General features: G+C 45.0%; 1 protein-coding gene across 1 annotated transcript in view; it reads right to left on the minus strand.

The window, feature by feature from the left end:
- The window catches only part of pamr1b (peptidase domain containing associated with muscle regeneration 1b), a 103537-nt gene that overhangs the window by 38240 nt on the left and 42740 nt on the right, over positions 1 to 22557 (minus strand). Inside the window, exons 7-9 of the mRNA XM_069895726.1 lie at positions 18608 to 18778; positions 12444 to 12656; positions 10547 to 10759 (exon numbers count right to left, since the gene is read on the minus strand). Coding sequence (XP_069751827.1) covers positions 10547 to 10759; positions 12444 to 12656; positions 18608 to 18778 — 597 coding nt within the window. The remainder of the gene's footprint in view (positions 1 to 10546; positions 10760 to 12443; positions 12657 to 18607; positions 18779 to 22557) is intronic.

Below are 22557 nucleotides of genomic sequence, written 5' to 3' on the forward strand. Positions count from 1 at the left end.
CAAAGTGCTCGAGCGTATAAGAGTGACTGAGCGCGTGAACACTTCGAGATGGTCTGGGGTAACCAGTGATGCACGAGTAAATAATCAGTAAAGGTCATTTCCAAGGAGTAATCAAACCTTTTGACCGGGCTGCAATGTACTACAAATGGAGGAATATCTACTGATATTATCGATCTGGACTTCCAGAAGGTTTTTGAGAGGATTCTAAGTTGAAGCTCATGGAATTGAAGCCAAATTATTGAATAGTTTGGAGCAGTGAGAGACAAGAAAGATATCTTCTTGGTACAAGTTTGATGAGATGTGATCAGCATGCTCTCCGAGGCCTCCGACTATGTCCCAACCTAACAGATAAGGTGAAGTGGCACATGACTCCGGGGACGCACACAAGTCTGGCCTCCAGAACTGCTGAAAGACCATTAGCTTGGCGAAAAACACCCTTTGTTGGTTTTTAAACATACAGAGATGCCAGTAAGGGAATACTACTGACTGGCACATTCCAGGTTGTAGGGGTATATGCTGAGGAACCCACTGAGGCTTGGCACAGCCAACATGAGAGAGCTGTGAGGAAGGACCACAGTCTAGAGTCTTTCCAGGACATCGAAGGGCTGAAACTGAGGGGAAGCCCTTCAAGTAACAAAGGAGGGAGTAACAGTGTCAAATATAAAATTGATGCAACGATGTACAGTGATGGAAGTGTATGGATATGACATTAAAGGTGCAAAAGAGACTTTGAATGGTTTTCTTTGTAAATAATTTATTTTGAATAAAGTCTATTTTTGATTTTAAAATTACCAGTTTTTTTTTTCTACAACCACGATTAGACCAGTGGTTCTCAACCTTTTTCTTTCCACTCACATCCCACCTTAAGTAATCCCTATGCCGTAGATGCTCTGTGATTAGTAAGGGATTGCTTAAGCTGGGATGTGGATGGGAAGAAAAAGTTGGAAAACCACTGTTTTAATCATAGCTAATTGCCTTGTTATGTACATGGTTTCAGGAAATGGGCCAATGACAATTTTTCTCAAGCAAAATATTTCAGTAACAATTGGGTCTAGGGCAGTGATTCTCATCTTTCCCTTCCCACCTAAGGCAATCCCTTACTAATCACAGAGCACCGATGGCATAGGGATTACTTAAAGTGGGATGTGAGTGGAAAGAAAAAGGTTGAGAACCATTGGATTAGAGGCAGTGTCAATGAGGAAACAGAATATCAATGGCTTTAACCAATTAGCAAAACTGTACAAGATTTTTAAAGGACTTGACAGACAGAGATTGTTTCTTCAGGCTGAAGATTTGAGAACTGGGGGAAAGAGCTTCAAAATAAAGGTTGGGCTACTCAGCACAACCCAAGGGTGTCATGGTTACCATAGTGCAGTATATTTGGGGGCGCGAGCTCATGGGTTGGAAGGGCCTGTTAATATGCTGGTTGTATAAATGTTAAAAATCTCTTCACTCTGAGGATGCCGAACCTTCAGAATTCTCCATCCAAGAAGGCAGTGGGAGCTCAGTTGCAGGCGTTCGCTCAGGACAGAGATCGATGAGCATGAAGGGAATCTGGTGCTATGGTGGTAATGTCGGAGAATGATGCTAATGTCGAGTGACTGTGATGAATGGAGAAGAAGGATCAAAGGGCTGGATGGATTATGCTTGCCCATGCCTCCTAGAGGTAAAGTGACAGCGCATGAAATTGCTCTTCAGACCCTAGAGTCTGTACTGACCTACTAATCCCATTTTTATTCCCTCCACATTCCCATGAATTTCTCCTGATTCAACACTCACCCACATATGGAGTTCTTTACAATCCCAATTAACCTCCAAAAGTCCATATTTTGGGGGCATTTTGAGAAGTGGGAGGATAGCCAAACACACACACACACACACACACACACACACACACACACACACACACACACACACACACACACACACACACACACACACACACACACACACACACACACACACACACCCCACCCAGCCTGTGGTTAGGATCAAACCCAGCTCTTTGGAGCTGAGAGGCAGCAACTCCACTGACTGTCCCACTGTGGTGTGTGATCTTCCTTGTTAAAACTGCAGCATATGGATATCAGTTTGGGCTACTTCAAGGTGAAGGAAGGGAATTGATTTCATTGAGACTCAGGGTGATTGAAAGGTAGAAAGAGTGGAAGTCCAAAGAGACCAGGACTTAGTGATCTTCAAAATTTAACAATCAGTTGTGGGAAACAATCTGAAGGCCTTGAGCAGTATTTCTCAACCTGTGATTTGTTGACCAAGTAACTCTTTCTTTGGCTTGGCTTCGCGGATGAAGATTTATGGAGGGGTATGTCCACGGCTGCTGCAGGCTCGTTGGTGACTGACAAGTCCAATGCGAGACAGGCAGGCACAGTTGCAGCGGTTGCAAGGGAAAATTGATTGGTTGGGGTTGGGTGTGGGGTTTTTCCTCCTTTGTCTTTTGTCAGTGAGGTGGGCTCTGCGGTCTTCTTCAAAGGAGGTTGCTGCCCGCCGAACTGTGAGGCATCAAGATGCACGGTTGGAGGTGAGATCAGCCCACTGGTGGTGGTCAATGTGGCAAGCACCAAGAGATTTCTTTAAGCAGTCCTTGTACCTCTTCTTTGGTGCACCCCTGTCTCGGTGGCCAGTGGAGAGCTCGCCATAGAACACGATCTTGGGAAGGCGATGGTCCTCCATTCTGGAGACGTGACCCACCCAGCGCAGTTGGGTCTTCAGCAGAATGGATTCGATGCTTGCGGACTCTGCCAGCTCGAGTACTTCGATGTTGGTGATGAAGTCATTCCAATGAATGTTGAGGATGGAGTGGAGACAGCACTGATGGAAGAGTTCTAGGAGCCTTAGGTGATGCCGGTAGAGGACCCATGATTTGGAGCCAAACAGGAGCGTAGGTATAACAACGGCTCTGTACACGCTGATCTTTGTGCGTTTCTTCAGGTGGTTGTTTTTCCAGACTCTCTTGTGTAGTCTTCCAAAGGTGCTATTTGCCTTGGCGAGTCTGTTGTCTATCTCCTTGTTGATCCTTGCATCCGATGAAATGGTGGAGCCGAGATAGGTAAACTGGTTGACCGTTTTGAGTTTTGTGTGCCCGATGGAGATGTGGGGGGGCTGGTAGTCATGGTGGGGAGCTGGCTGATGGAGGACCTCAGTTTTCTTCAGGCTGACTTCCAGGCCAAACATTTTGGCAGTTTCCGCAAAGCAGGACGTCATGCGCTGGAGAGCTGGCTCTGAATGGGCAACTAAAGCAGCATCATCTGCAAGATGCCAAGTAACTAAGTAACACATAAACAGACATTCCCACCAAAGCAAAACAAAAGTCCCATTAGTGGTCTGGACAGGGGCTTGAACTCACCACAACCTCTTCCTTCTGCACCACATTTGTTATAAATGGTCCACAGAAATAAATGAATACTTAAGGCAGTCTGTCTGGGGCTGGGCGGTGGGGGTGGGGCAGGGGGTGGTGGAAGAATGGTTAAGAACCACTGGCCTAGAGAATTGTGACCTTTATAGCCGGAGAACTGGAATTCAAAGGGATAAAGTGGTATGAAGTCTTGGCCAAGCCAGGCCAGGAGCATTGTGAACTCTTCTGGGCATGAGATTTATGGCTCCAAGTTCATTGTCTTGCATGGAACTGGCCCAAGGGTAGCAGCAGTGTTCAATATAGGTCGAGTACCCCTTATCCGAAGTTCTGAAATCCAAAATGCTCCAAATTCCAAAACTTTTTAAGCACCGACATGACACCCCAAGTGAGCGCCAGTTTGTTACCGACCATCGGCACCTAAGTGCATTACTCCCTGTGTGCTTTTGCCATCCAGCAGAATTTCTAGTGCTGCATTTATCTCCTTTTGTAAGCAGAGATCAAGTTATTTTTTTGGTGTGAAATCTGAAATTCAACTCCCCCTAAAATGCCAGGTTGGAGTGGAACATTATTGCGTTGGAAAAAGCTGGGAAAAAAGTTGCTGTCAAATAGTGGAAGAAGTTTGGAACTCTCTTCAACAAAGAGCAATTGATGTTAGGTGGCTACTTAAAATTTTCATATCTCCTTACAATCTAGAAGGACTGAGTGAACGTTGGTGCCGAGCACTCCCACCTTCTTGTTTCCCTGTTACCTACACTCTCTCATGTACCCATCAATTTGACCACCTCGCCCTCTTCCCGTATTCTCTTGTCACTTTGCCCAAACCTCTAGGTAACTTCCACCAGCCAGTTAACCTATCAACCCGCTGGCTGGTCCTTGGGATGTAGGAGAAAACCGGTGCACCAGGGGAAACCCACACAGTGACAGGAAGAACAACCTCACGCACAGACCGAAGGCCCGGAACAACCCTGACACTCTGGAGAAAGGCGACAGCTGCACGTTAGCACCTCTACTTCCTCAGGAGTTTCCGACGGTTTGGTACGGCGTCAGACACCCTGGCAAATTTCCACAGAGATGTGGTGGAAAGTGTGCTGACCAGCTGCATCACGGTCTGGCAGGGAAGCCCCAATACCCCTGAGCATAAAGCCCTCCAAAAGGTAGTGTACACACCCCAGGACATCACAGGCAAAACCTTCCCCACTATTGAGTACATCTTGGAACACTATCATTGAGGTGGAGGGGTAGCAGCTGTTCCTGAACCTGGTGGTGTGAGTCTTGTGGCACCTACATCTCTTCCCTGATGGCAGCAACGAGAACAGAGTGTATGCTGGGTGGTGAGGGTCTTTGATGATTGCTGCTGCTCTCCAATCAGAGACTCATTTAAGGGTTCTTACTTGTGCACTTTATTGGTTTTCTTTGTTCTCTCTGCATTGCATGAGAGTTTGTTTACATTCGTTATCTGTTTATAGCTTTTTATTTGTTTACTTTATGCTGTGTACAGTTTATCTTTTTGCAATTAGTGTTAATTCTGCCGCACCTGCAGGATAAAGGAATCTCAGGGTTGTATGTGAATGTCATGTATGTACTCTGACAATAAATCTGAAATCTGAAAATTTGAAATCACTGCCCTACCCCTCTTGATCGTTTATCTTGGAAACCAAAGAAAATTAAGCTATTCTGTGACAGAGTATATAGATGTGTTTTTGGGAGATAAATTGGGAAAGATTTGTTTGAGTAGGTCACATACAAACACTTTAAAACAGATCTTATTTGAAATACTGGAGGACCTGCTGTTCTAAGAGGGTCATGTGGTTTTACAAGCAGAGAGAGTCAAACAGGCTTTCTCTCAGAGAGAGAGAGACACACACACAGAAATCATTCTACAGTGTTACAGCCAGCAGAAGTAGCTGGGACTGGATCAGAACAAGCTGGCAGGCTTGTGGAAAGCATTTTGGAAGACAGCCTGGTCAAAGCCCTTGTGGTTCATGGAAGAGGAGAGGACTGGCTGTTTAATGTTTCATTTGGAATAAGTGAAACAAAAAGGAACTTTGTGGTGACCTGAAAGAAAGAGGTTATCATCTGGAGAACGCTGAAGGGGAAATTTTCGTCAGCAAGACACTGAGGTGACTGATGGAAGTACATCAGTTGTGGATGTCCTGGAACAACAAAACTCTCTCTGAAAACCGACAAGAACCTTTCTGAGCAGTATCCATTTACCTTTCAAGCACCAAAGCCTGGTGAACTTTATAAATGTTAAATTCTGTACACAGTGTAAGAATTGCCTGCAACCAGTGAACTTGGAGGAATGAGAAGTGAGATTGGACTGTGAGCCAAAGAACTTTTCTGAACTTAGAATTATAAGGGGGTTAAGTTAGGTGAGTTAAGATAAGTTAAAGTTTGATTCTATTTTCATGTTTAAAGATAATTAAAAGCAACATTTGTTAAGTAATCATTTTTCTTGGTGACTATCTATTGCTGCTAGGTTTTGGGGTCCTCTGGGCTCGTAACACATCATCCGTGTTCTTGTGAATGCAGGACCAGTTTGAGGGGCCAAATAGCCCAACCTTCCTCCTGTCTCCTGACATATATCAGTATGTACCCACAAGTACACAACATCATAAATGCACTCACATAACCCATCTGCTGCACAAAAATATCTCAAGGCATTTTGAAGGCGCACTATCAAACAAAACAGTACAATGTTTCAGAAGGGAAAGTTGGTGCAGTTCACCGTGGCTCAGCCAAGTGGATCAGGACTGAGGAGCATCATAAGAAAGACGACTGGGGTTAATTTGGGAAAGGAACTCCAGACCTTTGGCCATTAAAGGCACAGCTGGCGAATGGAGAGGGCAGTGAAGGAATACAAATACACAGGCTGGCAGAGATAGGGACAGGTGAGGCAGTGGGGAGATGCATAAATGAGGAGGGCAAATTTAAAACAGACCGCTACCTAACTGACAACGTGTCAATCACCGGGGTGATGGGTGAATGGGACAGAAGGCTGTACTTTTTGGATCAGTGGTTCCCAACCTTTTTCTTCCTGCTTACATACCACTTTAAGTATTCCCTTGCCATAGGTGCTCTGTGATTAGTAAGGGATTGCTTAAGGTGGTATGTGGGTGGGATGAAAAAGTTTGTAAACCACTGTTTTAATCGTCCCTCATTGCCTCGTTATGTGCACGGTTTCAGGAAATGGGCCAATGACAATTTTTTTCAAGCAAAATATTTCAGTAACAATTGGGTCGAGAGCAGTGATTCTCAACCTTCCCTTCCCACCTTAGGCAATCCCTTACTAATCACAGAGCACTGATGGCATAGGGATTACTTAAAGTGGTTTGTGAGTGGAAAGAAAAGTTTGAAAACCACTGGTTTGTATGAACTTCAAAATGTTAATAAATGACTGCAGGGTGGGGGTGGTGGTGTGGGGGGAAAAATGTTTTTCAGCAGATGGTGTGAAGGAGTAGAGATCGAGCAGCGATCAGGGTGGGTTTTTATCTAGGATAAATGGACACTGATGCTGGGAAACTGGGACCATACGCAAAGTGCTGGAGTATCTCAGCAGGTCAGGCAGCATCTGTGAGAGGCATCAATATTTGGGCCGAAGCCCTTCGGCAGGAATTCCTTCAATAGGGGCCTCACCTGCTCTGAGGCTGCGTTGACAGGACTTTCTGCTTCACCAGGTTAGGGAGCTTGGGTTTCTTGCAAGCTGAAACAGAAACAAAGGCACATCAGTCCAAGCAGCAGAAGGAGCAGTGGCAGAGTGGCATTCTCACCACGTCAGAGACCTGGAGTCAATCCTGACCTCGGGTGCTGTCGGCGTGGAGTCTACATGTACTCCTTGCGACCGCGAGCCTTTCTCCCGGGGGTGAGAGGAGGGATGCTCAGGTGTCCTCCTACATCCCAAAAACATAAAGATTGGTTGGCTCACTGGCTGTTGTAAGTGGTCCCTAGAGGATGAGTGAGTGGTGGAATCTGTGAGGAAGGAGTAGATGGGAACGTGGGATCACTGGGATTAATGTAGGATTAGTCTGCATAGGTCATTGATGGGTCAGTAGGGATGGTGGGGTGAAGGGCCTGTTTCTATGCTCTATGTCTCCATGACCCTAATTTAATATCTTTTAATCGCCGAATAATCACAGTCAGTATTGGAATTGTTGACCAAATCCGTATCTCACCAGCTTCTGGGGGGAGGGGGGCAAGAGGTCCTGATTACCAATAGTTTTTATGTGATGGACAGTTTAGCCCAGAGTGGAACATCTCAGGTTCCCCACCACAGGAAACTGTTTCTCTCTGTTTACCCAATCTAATGATTAATCCCAGTTGATCTTCCATCTCCTTCCCATTCCTCCTTCCCAAAATCTTTGGGGTTATAGTAACATTTACAAGGCCTGTTTGGAAAAATCAGTTGATTTTTCCCCAGCAATTTGGACACACACACAAACACACGCACATACACACAGACATACACACTCAAAAACATGCACATACACAAACACACAAACACATCCACATACACACAGACGCAAACACATTACATACAGATACACACAAACACACACACATACAAACACGCACATTACATACAGACACACACATTACATACAGACACACACAAATACAGACAAACACATACACATGAACATACACACACAAACACATCCACATACAGACACACACATTACATACAGACACACACAAACACACATGCACATACACACATAGACACATTACACACACACACATACATATACATACACACATATGCACAATCACACATATTACATACATTCAGTCACATATAGACACAAACACAAATGTGCACACATACATAAACACACACATACAAACATACATACACATACACACAAGTACATACATACATATACATCTTTGGCTTGGCTTCGCGGACGAAGATTTATGGAGGGGGTAAAAGTCCACGTCAGCTGCAGGCTCGTTTGTGGCTGACAAGTCCGATGCGGGACAGGCAGACACGGTTGCAGCGGCTGCAGGGGAAAATTGGTTGGTTGGGGTTGGGTGTTGGGTTTTTCCTCCTTTGCCTTTTGTCAGTGAGGTGGGCTCTGTGGTCTTCTTCAAAGGAGGTTGCTGCCTGCCAAACTGTGAGGCGCCAAGATGCACGGCTTGAGGCGATATCAGCCCACTGGCGGTGGTCAATGTGGCAGGCACCAAGAGATTTCTTTAGGCAGTCCTTGTACCTTTTCTTTGGTGCACCTCTGTCACGGTGGCCAGTGGAGAGCTCGCCATATAACACGATCTTGGGAAGGCGATGGTCCTCCATTCTGGAGACGTGACCCATCCAGCGCAGCTGGATCTTCAGCAGCGTGGACTCAATGCTGTCGACCTCTGCCATCGTTACATATACATACACACTCACAAACACACATGCCTGTACACATACATATACACATACAGACAAAAACACACATGCAGACAAACACACACACATACAAAAACACAAACATACACCCACAAACACACACATACACAAACACACACACATACAAACATACACATACATACATATACACACACATACACGCACACACATGCACACACACACACACACACACACACACATGCTTGCACACATACCTGCGCATACACAGACATACACACACACGGCTTGTTGTGTTACCTTTAATACATCTTGGCTGCATCCCTGTCCATGTCCCATCTTGTTGGCACGTTATCTGTGGCCTGCCACTCAGAACAAATGAGTAATCACAGGTGAACTGCATGACGGTGCCCAAGGTGGCGTGGCCCTGGTGTAGGTGCCCACTTCCTGAGAGAATTCTTCGATGCCCATTTCGTGGTGCACCAGGGTCACCACACTGCTTTGTCTCTGCAGCTAAAAATTGAAGCAACCACAGCAGTGAATATAGAACTGTTACATTAATAAACTGGATTCACTGTGAATAAGCAATTCTATTTCTCTAAATGGATAAGCACGAACAATTTCCTCCTGTCAAATCTCTATAAACTGCAACAATTCTGGTCTCTTTTAATGCAGCTGTGCAATTGGCATATAAATAGTGCCATAAATATTGCAGAGAACTAATATTACACCATCTGTGTTAGATACTGTACATACAGATCCTCGATATTGGCAATGGGATGCAGGAAAAGATGTCCCAAAAACACACTCCATGGAAACATCTTTTGCTCTGCTACAGATACAAGGCTGGATAGTTTCAATAGCCCCTTTTTCCACTGGCATCCCAGTTAATTGGCTGAGTAGTGTCCCGGGATAGGAAGCCCTTTGTGCCGTTTCCACTGGGCCACCACTAACTGGGACACTAATTGCTTTACCATTGAACACCCTCATCCCCGGGGATCGGAGTGTTTTACCTTCAACTGGAAACAGGTGACTTCCTGCTGTCCCTTTTCCACTGGTTTTATCAGCACGTTAGTGCCCGTTGATGCTGGTGATATGAGTTGGGTTAGTCCCCGGCGTGAAATTATGTCATTTGATACCGGTGTGCTGACAGTTTTCTTTTTCCACCGGTTCCAGACCCAGTTAATTCCTGGAACAACGTGCCAGTGGAAGAGGGTCTAACGAAAAGTGAGAGTAGATTCATAAAGTTGTGCCGTGATACAGCAGGATCTTCTGCTCACTGATGCTGCATCAAACACCCAGTTACCCAAAGTAGAGCAGCATGGACATAGTCTCTTAGGCCAAACTCGTCCATCCCAACCAACTGCCTATTGGACTAGTCCCATTTACCCACATTTGACCCTCTAAACCTTTCTCACCTATATTTCGCTCTAAAAGTCTTCTAAACATTGTGACTGTGCCCATCTCTACCACTTTATCTGGCAGCTCATTCCACATGCTAAACATCTTTCAACATCCATCCTAGCTTGTCACCTCAGCATCTTCTGCTTCAATACAATCACCCCACCCCCCTATTCCCATTCTTCCAAACTTCAGAGAATGTAAATGTCATTTATTCAGCTGTTCATTGATAGGGTAGCCCACTCATGCCAAGAATTAGCCTCATGAATCTCGCTTGGACTGCCTCCAAAGGTAGCATATCTGCTTGGTGTTGCATACGGTCAGAGGACAACACACACCCACAGTGGCAATGCAGACAGGTTTCCAACAGCAAACTATACTCTCATTAAAGCTCTGAGTCCGCCAATGGTAGGACTCTGTATTACCTTTCTTGCAAGCTGGCTGCTTCTCTGACCATGTCCCATCATGTTGACATCTTGCCTGTGGGCTTCCGTTCAGAACAAATGAGTAATCGCAGGTGAACTGCACCACAGTGCCCAAGGTGGCATAGCCCTGGTATAGTTGCCCGCTTCCTGGGAGAATTCTTTGATGCCCATTCAGTGGCGCACCAGAAATGGCACAATGCTTCCTCTCTGGAACTGAAAGTTGAACCTTCTTTAAAAAAAAGCAGAGTTAGCTGGCAAACCTTCCTCCCTTCCACTGGGCCTGGAACACCTGGACACCAAGGGGATCTATGTCACATTGCTGTTCCTCAATTACAGCTTTGCCTTTCATAACATAGTCCCAAGCAAACTCATCTCCCAACTTCGAGATCTAGGCCTCAGCGCACCCCCTCCCCCCCCCCCAAGCCCCTGCCCAACCTCTGCAACTGGACTTTCTGTCAAACACTCCCCACTCAGTGAAGGTGTGCCACAACATTTCCTCCACGATCACTCTCAACAATTGCAAGGATGTGTACTTAGACTCCAGCTATATTCCATTTACACCCACCACTGTTAGGCTCAATACCACTCCAACTTCATCTTAGAATTTGCTCATGTCATCAGCTGGGAATTAAAGAGTGATGACTCAGAATATGGTTTGTGTTCAGATCAACCTCTCTTTCAATGTCAGGAGATGCTCAGAGGCCACAGAGCCCATACCTCATCCACATCAATGGTGCTGAAGGGGAGACTGCGCATCGCTTCAAGTTCCTGCGAGTCGACATTTTCAATGACCTGACATGTACCAACTATGCTGACATAACATTTAAGAAGCAAACCAATGCCTCTAACTTCTCAGGAGAGTAAGGAAGGTTGGCATGTCCCCAACGTCCTCTACAGGTGCATCATCTGAAACATTTTAGCTGGAAGCCTCACAGCAAGGCATGGGAACGACAGGGATTGGTGAATGCAGCTCCGCACATCCTGCAGACTTCCCTCCACTCCACCAACATTATCTACACCTCCCACTGCCTCGGTAAAGGCAGCCAATAAACACAATCTCATCCTCGATACACTCTATTGTCCCTCTTCTCATTCAAGAGATTTTTACATTTTTGCACAGCCATTTCGACTCACGGGTCCAGGCTGGCCCATTTACACCCAATTAACCTACACCCTCAGTACATTTCAAATGGTGGGAGGAAACCGGAGCAGACACGGGGAGAACGTACAAACTCCTTATAGACAGCGTGGAATTCAAACCCTGGTCCCGATCGCTGGCGCTGTAAAGGTGTCACGCTGACCGCTACGCCAACCATGTTGTTAAAGTGTGAAAGCACACACTGACAGGCGTAAAGACAATTTCTTCCCCCCAGCCACCATTTGACCTGAACAAATCTCAGCTCAGTGCTCGCATGCAGCCCTTGCTATGTACTAATTGTAACCCTATGCTCCGTAACTGTACTCAGCTACTTTGTGCAGCTGTGTGAATGTTACTTGCTGGACTCTTCCCTGTCCAAGGTATAATGAGAGAAGAAACCTGAAGAAACACAAAACATTATAGAGTCAGAATCAGACCTTTCAGCCCACCGAGTCTGTGCTGGCCAACAAGCACCTATTTACACTAATTCTACACCATCCCCATTGTATTCTCCCCATATTCCAAGCACCCCCACCCCAACTACACTCATTTATCCACCAAAGGCGATTTATTGTGACCATTTAACATACCTCTCCATAAGTCTTTGGGATGTGCAAGGAAACCACGTGGTCATGAGAGAATGTGCAAACTCCACGCGGACAGTGTCAGGATCAAACCCAGAAAGATGCCAGACCCTCAGAGAGATGTTGGATACTCTATATTCTTATTTATGGCAACGGGAGGGTTTCACGTCATTACCTTGGGTACAAGTTGGCTTCATCTCTGACCACGTCCCATCCTGTTGGCACCTTGCCTGTGGACTGCCTCTTAGAACAAACAAAACATTGCAGGTGAACTGCACGATGGTGCCCAAGGTGGAGTGGGCCTGCCGTAGGTACCGACCTCCTGTGAGAAATTTTCGATGCCCATTTATCGGTGCGCCAGGGTCAGCACAGAGCTTGCTTTCTGGAACTAAAGATCAAAGCAATTGCAGTGAAATGACTGCAGAATTGAACATAAGACTCAGTGCAGGCTTGGAAGGGGAGGATCTGGGTTTCATCCCATCAACAGTGGACTCCTTTGCATATATATCCAACATCAAGCATGTAAACTGCTCTCACAGATGTGAACAGCAGTCAGGACTGACCATGCCTGACTGTTGGGACATATTGTGCACCATAGTTCATAAGGGATTCAAAAGATATGGGGTCAGTGCAGGAAAACGGCTCTGAGCTAAAAGATCAGCTGTGGCTACATCAGATGACAGAAAAGGGAGCAAGGGATCACATTGCTTCATCCTGCTCCTATTTCTCATGTAATTATTACACGAAGGACCAGACGTCTGGAGGTTTTCCCTTGATTGATACTACAATTGCATTGCATTCTGCTTCTAAAAGTCAGTTCCACAGAAGCGATATAAAGGTGAAGTTCTTGCTAATTTAGCATGAGTGACTACGATCAAAGTACCTCAACCCCGATCTAATTAAGTTCTTGAGGGCGGCACATTTAGCGCACCATTCGGCACCGCGCCATTACACTGCCATCAACCCGTATTCGAACGCACTGCTGTCTGGAAGGATTTTGTACCTTCTCCCCATGCTTCATGGGTGTCATCTGGGTGCTCAGATTTCCTTCCATGTCTCAACAGTTAATTGGTCACATGGATGTATTTGGGTGGCTTGGGCTCGTGGGCCGGAAGGGCCTGTCACCATGCTGTATTTGTAAACTAAACCTAAACTATCATTCATGACCCAGTCGAATATCCCAGTACGTCCATAAAGCTGATTGTAGCAGCATAGTAGGGACACTGCAGGAGGGACTTGGGGGACCACAGTCATGGCCATTCTGCACTCACACATATTGGACACAGGTCCTGATTAACAAGAGAACTGGAGATGCTGGAAGACTGGAGGAAATCAGTGGGTCAGGCAGCATCTGTGGAAGGCAAGAGACAGTCAAATGTTTCAGCCTGAAACCCTTCATCAGGAAATGGGCAGAAGCTCAAATAAAAGGGTGGGGGGGAGGGGGCAGAAAGGTGATCGGAGAATCCAGAAGGGAAGTGGAAGAAATGGAGGCAAAGGTAGAGGTAACAGGACAAAGAGGCCGTCCATCTACTCAGGCTTCTGCCCACTTTTTGCTTACCCAGGTTCAGTCCATATCTCAGATGCAGCTTGAAGTTTGTTCTTTTTTGGTCTGACACCCCACCCCCCCCCCCACCCCCACCCCCGAAGACACGCAGGTCGGTAGGTGCATTGCCCCTTGTAGGTGGGGGGAATTGAAGGGAATAATGCATGGAGCGTAAATTTGGATGAGTGCAATGGGAGCTTGATAGCCTGAACCCAATGGACTGAAGAGCCTGTTTCCATGCTGTATAAATTATGACATAACGCGTGGCTCCATTATGCAGCACAGGTGCACATGCTTAGTAGGCATCCAGTGTCACGTGAAATATTATGTATAGAATCATGTCAAAGGAAGACCGCTATCCACCTGTGCTGCCTTGAGGGAGCTTTATAAGTAGCTCCCGATTAGATTTCATGGTGTTTGCTGATTCATCAACTGATAAAGTCCAAGTCTTGTCATAAACATTGCAGTAAATAGTTGAAGAGCAGGAGGATGAAGGGATTTACTAAAGACACAGAGATGCTGGGGGAACTCAGCCAGTCTCGCGGCATCCATAAAAGGTAAAGATATATTACCGCCGTTTCAGGCCTGAGCCCTTCCTCGAGGTGTGAGCAGGCATCTGAATTAAAGCCTGGGGAAAGAAAGCGAGAAGAATGGAAGGGGGAAGAGTGCAGATGAAGAGATGAAAGGTGTTACTTGGATATGATGAGATGAGAATTAATTTTGACTCTGTGAAAGGAGATAGAGGGAAAGGGAAAAAGAGAGAGAGAGAGGGAGAAACAGAGCTAGATGAAAGGTGCGGGGGGGGGGAGGGTGCAGAGAAGATGGTGGGGGGGGGGGGTTGGGGAGATGTTTCCATTAAACATTTCCATATAAAGAGAGAAGATGCAGGGATAGATTATGGGAGTGGGGGAACCAGTTCTGAATGGAGAATGGTAGTGTAGATTGAGTATATTGGGCAAGGGTGGGTTACAGTGACTCAAAGCATAGAAATGCCGGAGGAACTCAGCTGGTCTCACAGTGTCCACAGAAGATAAAGAAATATTTACTGATGCTTTGGGTCTGAGCCAAAGGTGTGAGTGAAAAAAATATAGGCGTCTGAATAAAAGACTGGGGAAAAGAAAAGAGGGAAGAATCAGAGGGAGAGGGAGTCCAGACCCACAGACAAAAAGGTGCTAATAGATATGATCAGAGGAAAAGCGAGAATTGATTTTGGCTCTGTGAAAGGAGACAGAGGGAAAGGGAAGAGAGAGGAGACCATGGACAGACAAGGGAATGGGCAGGGGAATTGAAAAAATGGCTGGCCATTGCGCCACGCTATTGAGGCGGACAGAATCGAGGTGCTCAAAAAAGTGATCTCCCAATCTGCATCCAGTCTCTCCGATGTAGAGGAGACCGCAGTGGGAGCATCGGATGCAGTAGACGACCCCTGTAGATTCACAAGTGAAGTGTTCCTTCACTTAGAAGGACTGTTTTTTTTTTATTAACTCGATCTTGAAATGCGGGCATTGTCCACTCTTTTCTTCCCCAAGTCAGCTACTGGGTGACTGTTCCACGGCCCACACAGGTGTGGACAGCAGATTTCCTTTAGTAAGCTATGAGTCGCTATAGTAATTCAGTGATTTCATGGTTACCAGTATTGGGGCGAGGTCTTCCTTTAAATGTTAGATTGATTTAATTTACTTTAAATTTCTCAGCTGCCATGGTGGGATTTGAACTAATTTACTCTGAGAATGTCCAGCTGGTTGACCAGTAACTTACTACTAACCTACCCGAAGGAAGAAGACACAAGTCACTCAAAACAACTATGGGAAACAGTTAAAAAAGACCACATAGAGTTGGTGTCACGGAAAAAGGTCTGCTTGCAGAGAGGAGGTTCATCAAATGGGATGAAAGTAACAACCTAAGTCTCATCATAGATAAGAAAAAGGAGATGATTTTGGAGTTCAGGACGTCGAAGGTCAACTACTATCTACCACACATTAATGGCTCCATTGTGGAGCGGGTTGAGAGCACAAAGTTCCTTGGTAAACATATAACAAATGACCTATGCTGGCCCCACAACACCTCCTCATTAGTCAAGAAGGCACAGCAGTGCCTATGCTCCCTAAGGAGGCTGAGGAGCGCAAGGCTACCCGCCCCCATCTTGACATTTGTAGGAGCATAATTGAGAGTGGCCTGGCCGGCTGCATCACTGTGTGGTGTGTTAGCCACAAAGCATTAGACTGGAAGTCAATACAGAGGATCCTCAGAAGATCACTGGGGTCTCCCTTTCCTGTATTGATGGCATTCGTTGGGAGTATTGCTTAAATCAGAGGTTCTCAACTGTTTTGTTTTTATCCCCACTCACATATTACCTTAAGTAATCCTTTACTAACCACAGAGCACTTACTGCTTAGGATGGTCAATTATTGAGGACCCTCTCCATCCATCGCACAGTATCTTTAACCGACTACCTGCCATCAGGAAGGAGGTTCAGGTGCATTGAAATCAGGACTGCCAGGCTAGGAAATAACTTCTTCCCGCAGGCTGTGAGATTGATGAACTGTACATATTTATTTTATACTATATTTTTATGTAAATATGTGATTCTGATTTGCTGTGTATTGTACTGTATGTCTATGAGTGTGCACTGTGGTCCAGAGATACACTATTTTGTTTGCTTGTATGTGTACAGTCAGATGACATTGATCTTGAAAAGAGATCACCTAGAAAGTGATCTGCACATGGCAGAGGGCTCCGCAACTCTTTCGGCACTGATCAGCTGTTCTTTGGTGATGTATATCTGTTTCTATTAGTTCTATCAGCCCATCCTCATTCCTTCCTTCCCTGTACCCTTATTGGTCTCACATAGATCCATTCACTCCTTTTTTATTTTTGTGCTGTTCACCAACACTGAAGGGGTAATGCTCAGCAGCCAATTAGGTGCTGCCCCATCTTTAGGGTGTGGGAGGAAGCCAGAGCACCCGAAGGAAACCTGGAGAATGGGCAAGCTCCATGCAGACAGCAGCCCAGATCAGGGTCGAACCCTACTCTCTGGAGCTGTGAGATGGTGGCATTAACTGCTGCAGTGCTGTGCTGGCCTATATCCAGCGAAAACATGCCACGTGACCTGAAGGGCACCACGACCCCGCAAAGTGCTCGGAGCAGCTCAGCAGCATGCCTCCCCTTCCAAATAACACAGTTCCATAATGATAACACGAATCGCATGACTCTCATTGACAACGTCAAGCAATCTACTACAGGGGGGCTCCCCACTGCCTCCTGAAAAAACAGCCAACCTATCAAAAGATTCACCCACCCTGGTCACAGTCTCTTCTCCTTTGCCTCATCGAGAAGCTTCACAGTGTGAGATCGCTCACCATCAGATTCAAGGACATTTCTTTCCCCATCGTTATCAGGTTCCTGATTGAACCTCACAGCAGTAAAATAGAGTTGTCTTTGCTCTGTTCTGGTTGATCTCTTTTGGTGACCCTACAGCTCTGCACTGGGGTTTTAATGGCTGTTCTATGTATGGGTTGATTCGCTGGATTGCTCGCAAAGTGAACACTCTCACAATACTTTGGCACATGTGACAATAAACGGATGAGATACTGCTAGCCTTTTGGGTGTTGGCAATGTCAACATGGCCTCAAGTGAATGAGGTCGTCAGTGCCCTCTAGGGTTGGAGTACCCTGCTTGTCTGGGGGTGGACAGGATAATGACAGAATAGAGTCACAGAGTTTTACAGCAGGGACATAGGCCCTTTGGCCCAACCTAAATTGTTTGTCCCATTTGCCTGCGTTTAGCCCACACCCCTCTAAAATCTGAGCAATAACCAACCTGCTGGAAGAACTCAGCGGGTCGAGCGACATCAGTGAGAGAAAAAGAGAATAGTCAATGTTTCAAGTCGGAAACTTTAATCGAGACTTGTTCACACAAGGTTTCAGTATCTTCGGATTTTGCCTTTCTTTTTAATCATCATCAGTACTAGTTAGTAAACCTCCTTCCTGCTTGTAATGCATTAACATCCTTCCTTAAATAAAAAGTCTGTCACTGTACTCAGGGTTCCAGAAGTGATCTGGCCAATATTCCACAACTGTATTTCTCAACTCGCGGCCCACATCTGTGGGCTTGTTATAGGTGGTCCACAGCAACAGGGCATGAAAATAACTGATATAATAAATCAGTAACATGTAAAATAAGGTTGTAAATTTGACAACAAAGAAAAATAAAAGTTCACAAAAATATTCACCCGGTCAAAACAAAAGGATCCCATCAGTCATCTGGAAAGGAGCTTGAACTCACAAGCACCCTCTGTTGGAGTGTGATAGGTGGTACATGTTCAGGAAAGGTATACTTAAGGTCGGCTGTGGGTGAAAACGGGACCGAGAACCATTGTTCTCTATAATTAAAACATGAGATTTTCCAGTTTGTATTCAATTTCCCGTCAATAGATTAGGAATAATGATGAGACATGTCATTTGACCTAGTGAGGGCAAAATTATATATTTATTTTCCATCATGCCCCAACCGCACATGGTCTGTCTCCAAATGTACATCGGAAAGAAAATTCATGAGTATGACATCACACATCTCCAGGTTCAAGTATAGTTGGTATTAGACTCGTGAATGAACTTTAAAATGATAAAATTATGTTGGCTTTGCTTTTTACCATCAGATCCCTGGCTGTAACTCTGCACTTTTGTACTGTGTCTTACTTGTACTGTGTATGAGATGTCTAACTGGTCTGTTCGCAAAACATCCTCTCCTGTATCTATCTTGACAATGAGCTTGAATGCTGTGTTCAAGAGCCTTACCACAGTGGGGGGCACTGGCGCTCCAGTTCCCATCCAGTTGACAAGTGGCAACGCTACTTCCAACCAAGTGGAATTCCGCAGCACAGCCGAAGTTGACCTGGGAGCCAAATCGGAAGTCGTCGCCTTTCACCGTCCCATTGACCGGGGCCACCGGGTTCCTACATATCACCACTGACAGGTCACATAGTTGATAAACTCACTTTACTACAGACATTTACCAAATCCTGCAATCATGAACATTCAAGAACATATAACAGTTTACTGGATACGTAAAGGAAAGGCAATCCTCATCCACCTCACACGACACGTTTGAACAACTCCTGGAGCCCTCACTGGGAAAATCCCATCGTTGGATTTCCAGAGTCTTCACCAGGAGAACATGCATCCTCCCAATTGTTGAGAATCGATTCTGTGAATGGAATCTCCCAGACCAGTTACGAAGGTTCTCTGATTTTGTGAACTACTTGGGGACAGGTCAGGGCACTTTGAATTACAAGCAGGGCTTGCATTAAACTCCTGGGGTGGTTAGATAAAATCTGCGGTAAGAAGCCCCTATTCTGTTTTGATCAAGCTTCCTGTTGATAACCCAACATTAATGGAGACCTGAATGGAGATTAAAGCAGCCAAATAAAAAGGGAACTGAGGTAAAGGGTGAGGCATTCACTTTGGATGAAGGTTCCCCAAAGTTGAGACAGAAGCCATGCAAGCATATAGAAGGCATCAGAAAATATGCAGATTAATTCTCTAATGAAAATTCACGACAACTAATGGCGAGTGAGGTTTGGCGAGAGATCTATGTCTTAGAAAATAAGCCGCAAAATAAGAGGAAAAAGATCTAGAAAAATTCTGAATTTATTATTCGAAGCAAGTTAGTCAGGCAATTACACTTTTAACCAACTGGTTCATTTCAGATTCAGATTTATTGTCAGAGTACATACATGGAGCGGCATGTATGTATGGGCCATGCATGTATGGGGCATACAGCACATATGGGATGGCATGGTTGGCGTAGCGGTTAGCACAACACAGTTACAGTACCAGCGATCAGTACCCGGGGTTCGAATCCCACGCTGAGTGTAAAGAGTTTGTACATTCTCCCCGTGTCTGCATGGGTTTTCCCCGGGGGTCCAGTTTCCTCCTAACGCTTGAAACATACCATGGGTGTAAGTTAATTGGCTGTAATTTGGGTGGAACGGACTCATGGGCCAAAATGGCCTGTTACCGTGCTGTAGGTCTAAATTTTAATTTTAAATGACACACCCTGAGATTCTTTTTCCTGCAGACTAGGTGAAATTACCACTTATTGGTAGTGCAAAAACATCAGTTTATACATGTAAACAAATAAAGATCTGTAAACAGATAATGAATGCAAACAAACTGACTGCAATACAGAGAGAATTTAAAAAATCAATCAAATGCAAAAGTAAGAGTCCTTAAATGATTGAGTTTGTTGTTGAGGTGGAGGGGAAGCAGCTGTTCCTGAACCTGGGGGTGTGAGTCTTATGGCACCTATACCTCTTTCCTGATGGCAACAGCGAGAACAGAGCCTGCACTGACTGGGTGGTGTGGATCCTTGATGATATCTGTTGCTCTCCGACAGCAACGCTCCCTGTAGGTATTCTCAGTAGTGGACAGGGTTTTGCCTGTAATGTCCTGGGCAGTGTTCACTACCATTTGGAGGTCTTTTACACTCAGGGGCATTGGATTCCCCATACCAGACCACTCATCCGCAGAAATATGCCAGGGTTTCTGGTGTCATACCAAATCTCCACAAACTCCTGCGAAAGTAGAGGCATTAACATGCTGGTTTTAGTTCAACCAAAAATGGTTGAACTAAATTCAATGGGAATTTAAGTTAAACAAATACAGGGGCTTGGACAAGCTCTCCTTACAATGCTCAGGGCTGCTGGCACACCAGAAATATTAGCATAGAAGTACTGGAGAAAATTCATAAAAGTTCCAATGATTGTGCCAAAGCATCTCCTGGGAAAGTTCAAACAGATCAGGGATTTTTGTTTTCTTTGCATGGAAAGCAGTAAAGGCCATCTGGTGGTTTTTATACCTGTGATTGATGGGCAGGCCAGATATGGAAATAATGTTTTGATTTGTGGGAACCAGAAATACACCATTGCAGGTGTAAATCCAATGGGGGATGGGTGGAAGATGGAATCTGGTGGAACAGGAATCCCTCCTCATGAATTTATCTGACCTACTGAGAATTATACCTTTTTCTGTTTTCAGATTTCCAGCAATTGCTGTGGTCAACTGTTCCAATAATAAAATTGCAAACCTTTTGATAAAAAGTGTGAGTTCGACGTCAAACTTGGTGTGCAATGCCGTTGAATCCACATTACATCTGTACCACCTTTCTCTTCCCCCTTCGGGTTTCCAGGATATACAGCACAGAAATGAACCTTCAGCCCATCAAACTCATGCTAACGTTTCCCCCCCCTTTACACTAATCCATTCCCCCCCCCCCCATTATCCACCGGTATATATCTGCATAAATGCCTCTTAAACATAGCAATTGTATCTGATTCCATTATTTCTTCTGACAGAGCATTCCAGATATCAATCACTACTGCCTCACAACTCCAGAGATCTGACAGTGCGCATTTTACGTGTTCTTTCTATGACTCCTTGGATATCCTCTGGGTGTTCTGGTTTTCTCCCGTGCCCATTGATAGGTTAGTTGGCCCCTGTACATTGCCCACATTGTGTGAATGAGAGATAGAATCTGAGGGAAGTTGATGAAAGTGGAGGGAGAATAAATTGAGTGAGGCAGGATTCGGATAAGCACTGACCTGGTGGGTTGAGGGGCTTTTATTTCCCATGCTGAGCCTCTCCTTGACTCCACATGGCTCAAAGCATGATCTCCAAAATTAACACAGCAAAAGAGTATGTAACAACAATTCATCTTCCAGATGAGATGAATAGGCCCATCATGTAATCACATTCTTTATAAACAGGCTCTGTTCCAATCTCCATAGTTCAGAGCCATTTCCTGAATGTGGCCTTCAGATCTTAATCAGTGATCACCAAAGCTTTGCAAGTTCAGTTCCAATAGATTTAAGGGTTACAAAATGGAAAGAATTTATTATAGCAATGATGAATAATCGCAGCAGCAGTAGGATACAATATTAAACTAGCTTTAACAAATAAAGTAATCAAATGAGTAAACTTAACTCTTTTAAATCTACTTAGTGTTTTGCAAACTCCAACAGAACAATAAAATCTAAATTGTTCATATTCTGAGGTGTTTAAATTGCTTCCAATCATGAGATTTCTAACTATCAATCTACCTTTAAGGCTGAGAGGTTATTTAGCTGTCAGGCTTTATTACTTTCAACAACAAAAAAAAGAAATCAGACAAAATCCAGATAAATTTGACAGGATTTTAAACGATCCCTCAAACCTGTCATTCTGACTTTCTCTATCCATTAAACCCTCCAACAATATATAAATGCAGTCAGAAAATCAAAGCCAAAGCACACCATCAATATTTTCTCTCACTGCACGGTCGAAACCTTTCCACAGGACCAATAAACATGACAGTGATGGAGCCTCACAGCTACAGTGACCCAGGTTCGATCCTTTCCTCTTGTACTGCATGTGTGGAGTTCACCCTGTGACTGCATAGGTTTCTTCCCACAACGCAAAGATGTGCCAGACAATTCATTGACCACTAGAAATGACCTCTTACTCTATGAAAGTGGTGAAAGGGAATGTGAAAGAGTGTTGTGTCATTTTTTTTGGGGGGGTAGAAAGATGGATAAAGGAGATGGGCAATGGGACTGCTCTACTGAAAGGCAGCATAGATCTGATGGGCTGAATGACCTACTTGAGTAAATAAGTGAATCATTTTCATACCCCTTTAACTAGAAAAATTATTTCATTAAAAGGCTCACCATTTCTACCAATAGAAGGATTTACTAAGAAATTCTGAAGAG

This window comes from Narcine bancroftii, chromosome 1 (genome assembly GCF_036971445.1).
Source record: "Narcine bancroftii isolate sNarBan1 chromosome 1, sNarBan1.hap1, whole genome shotgun sequence".
NCBI classification, from domain to species: Eukaryota; Metazoa; Chordata; class Chondrichthyes; order Torpediniformes; family Narcinidae; genus Narcine; species Narcine bancroftii.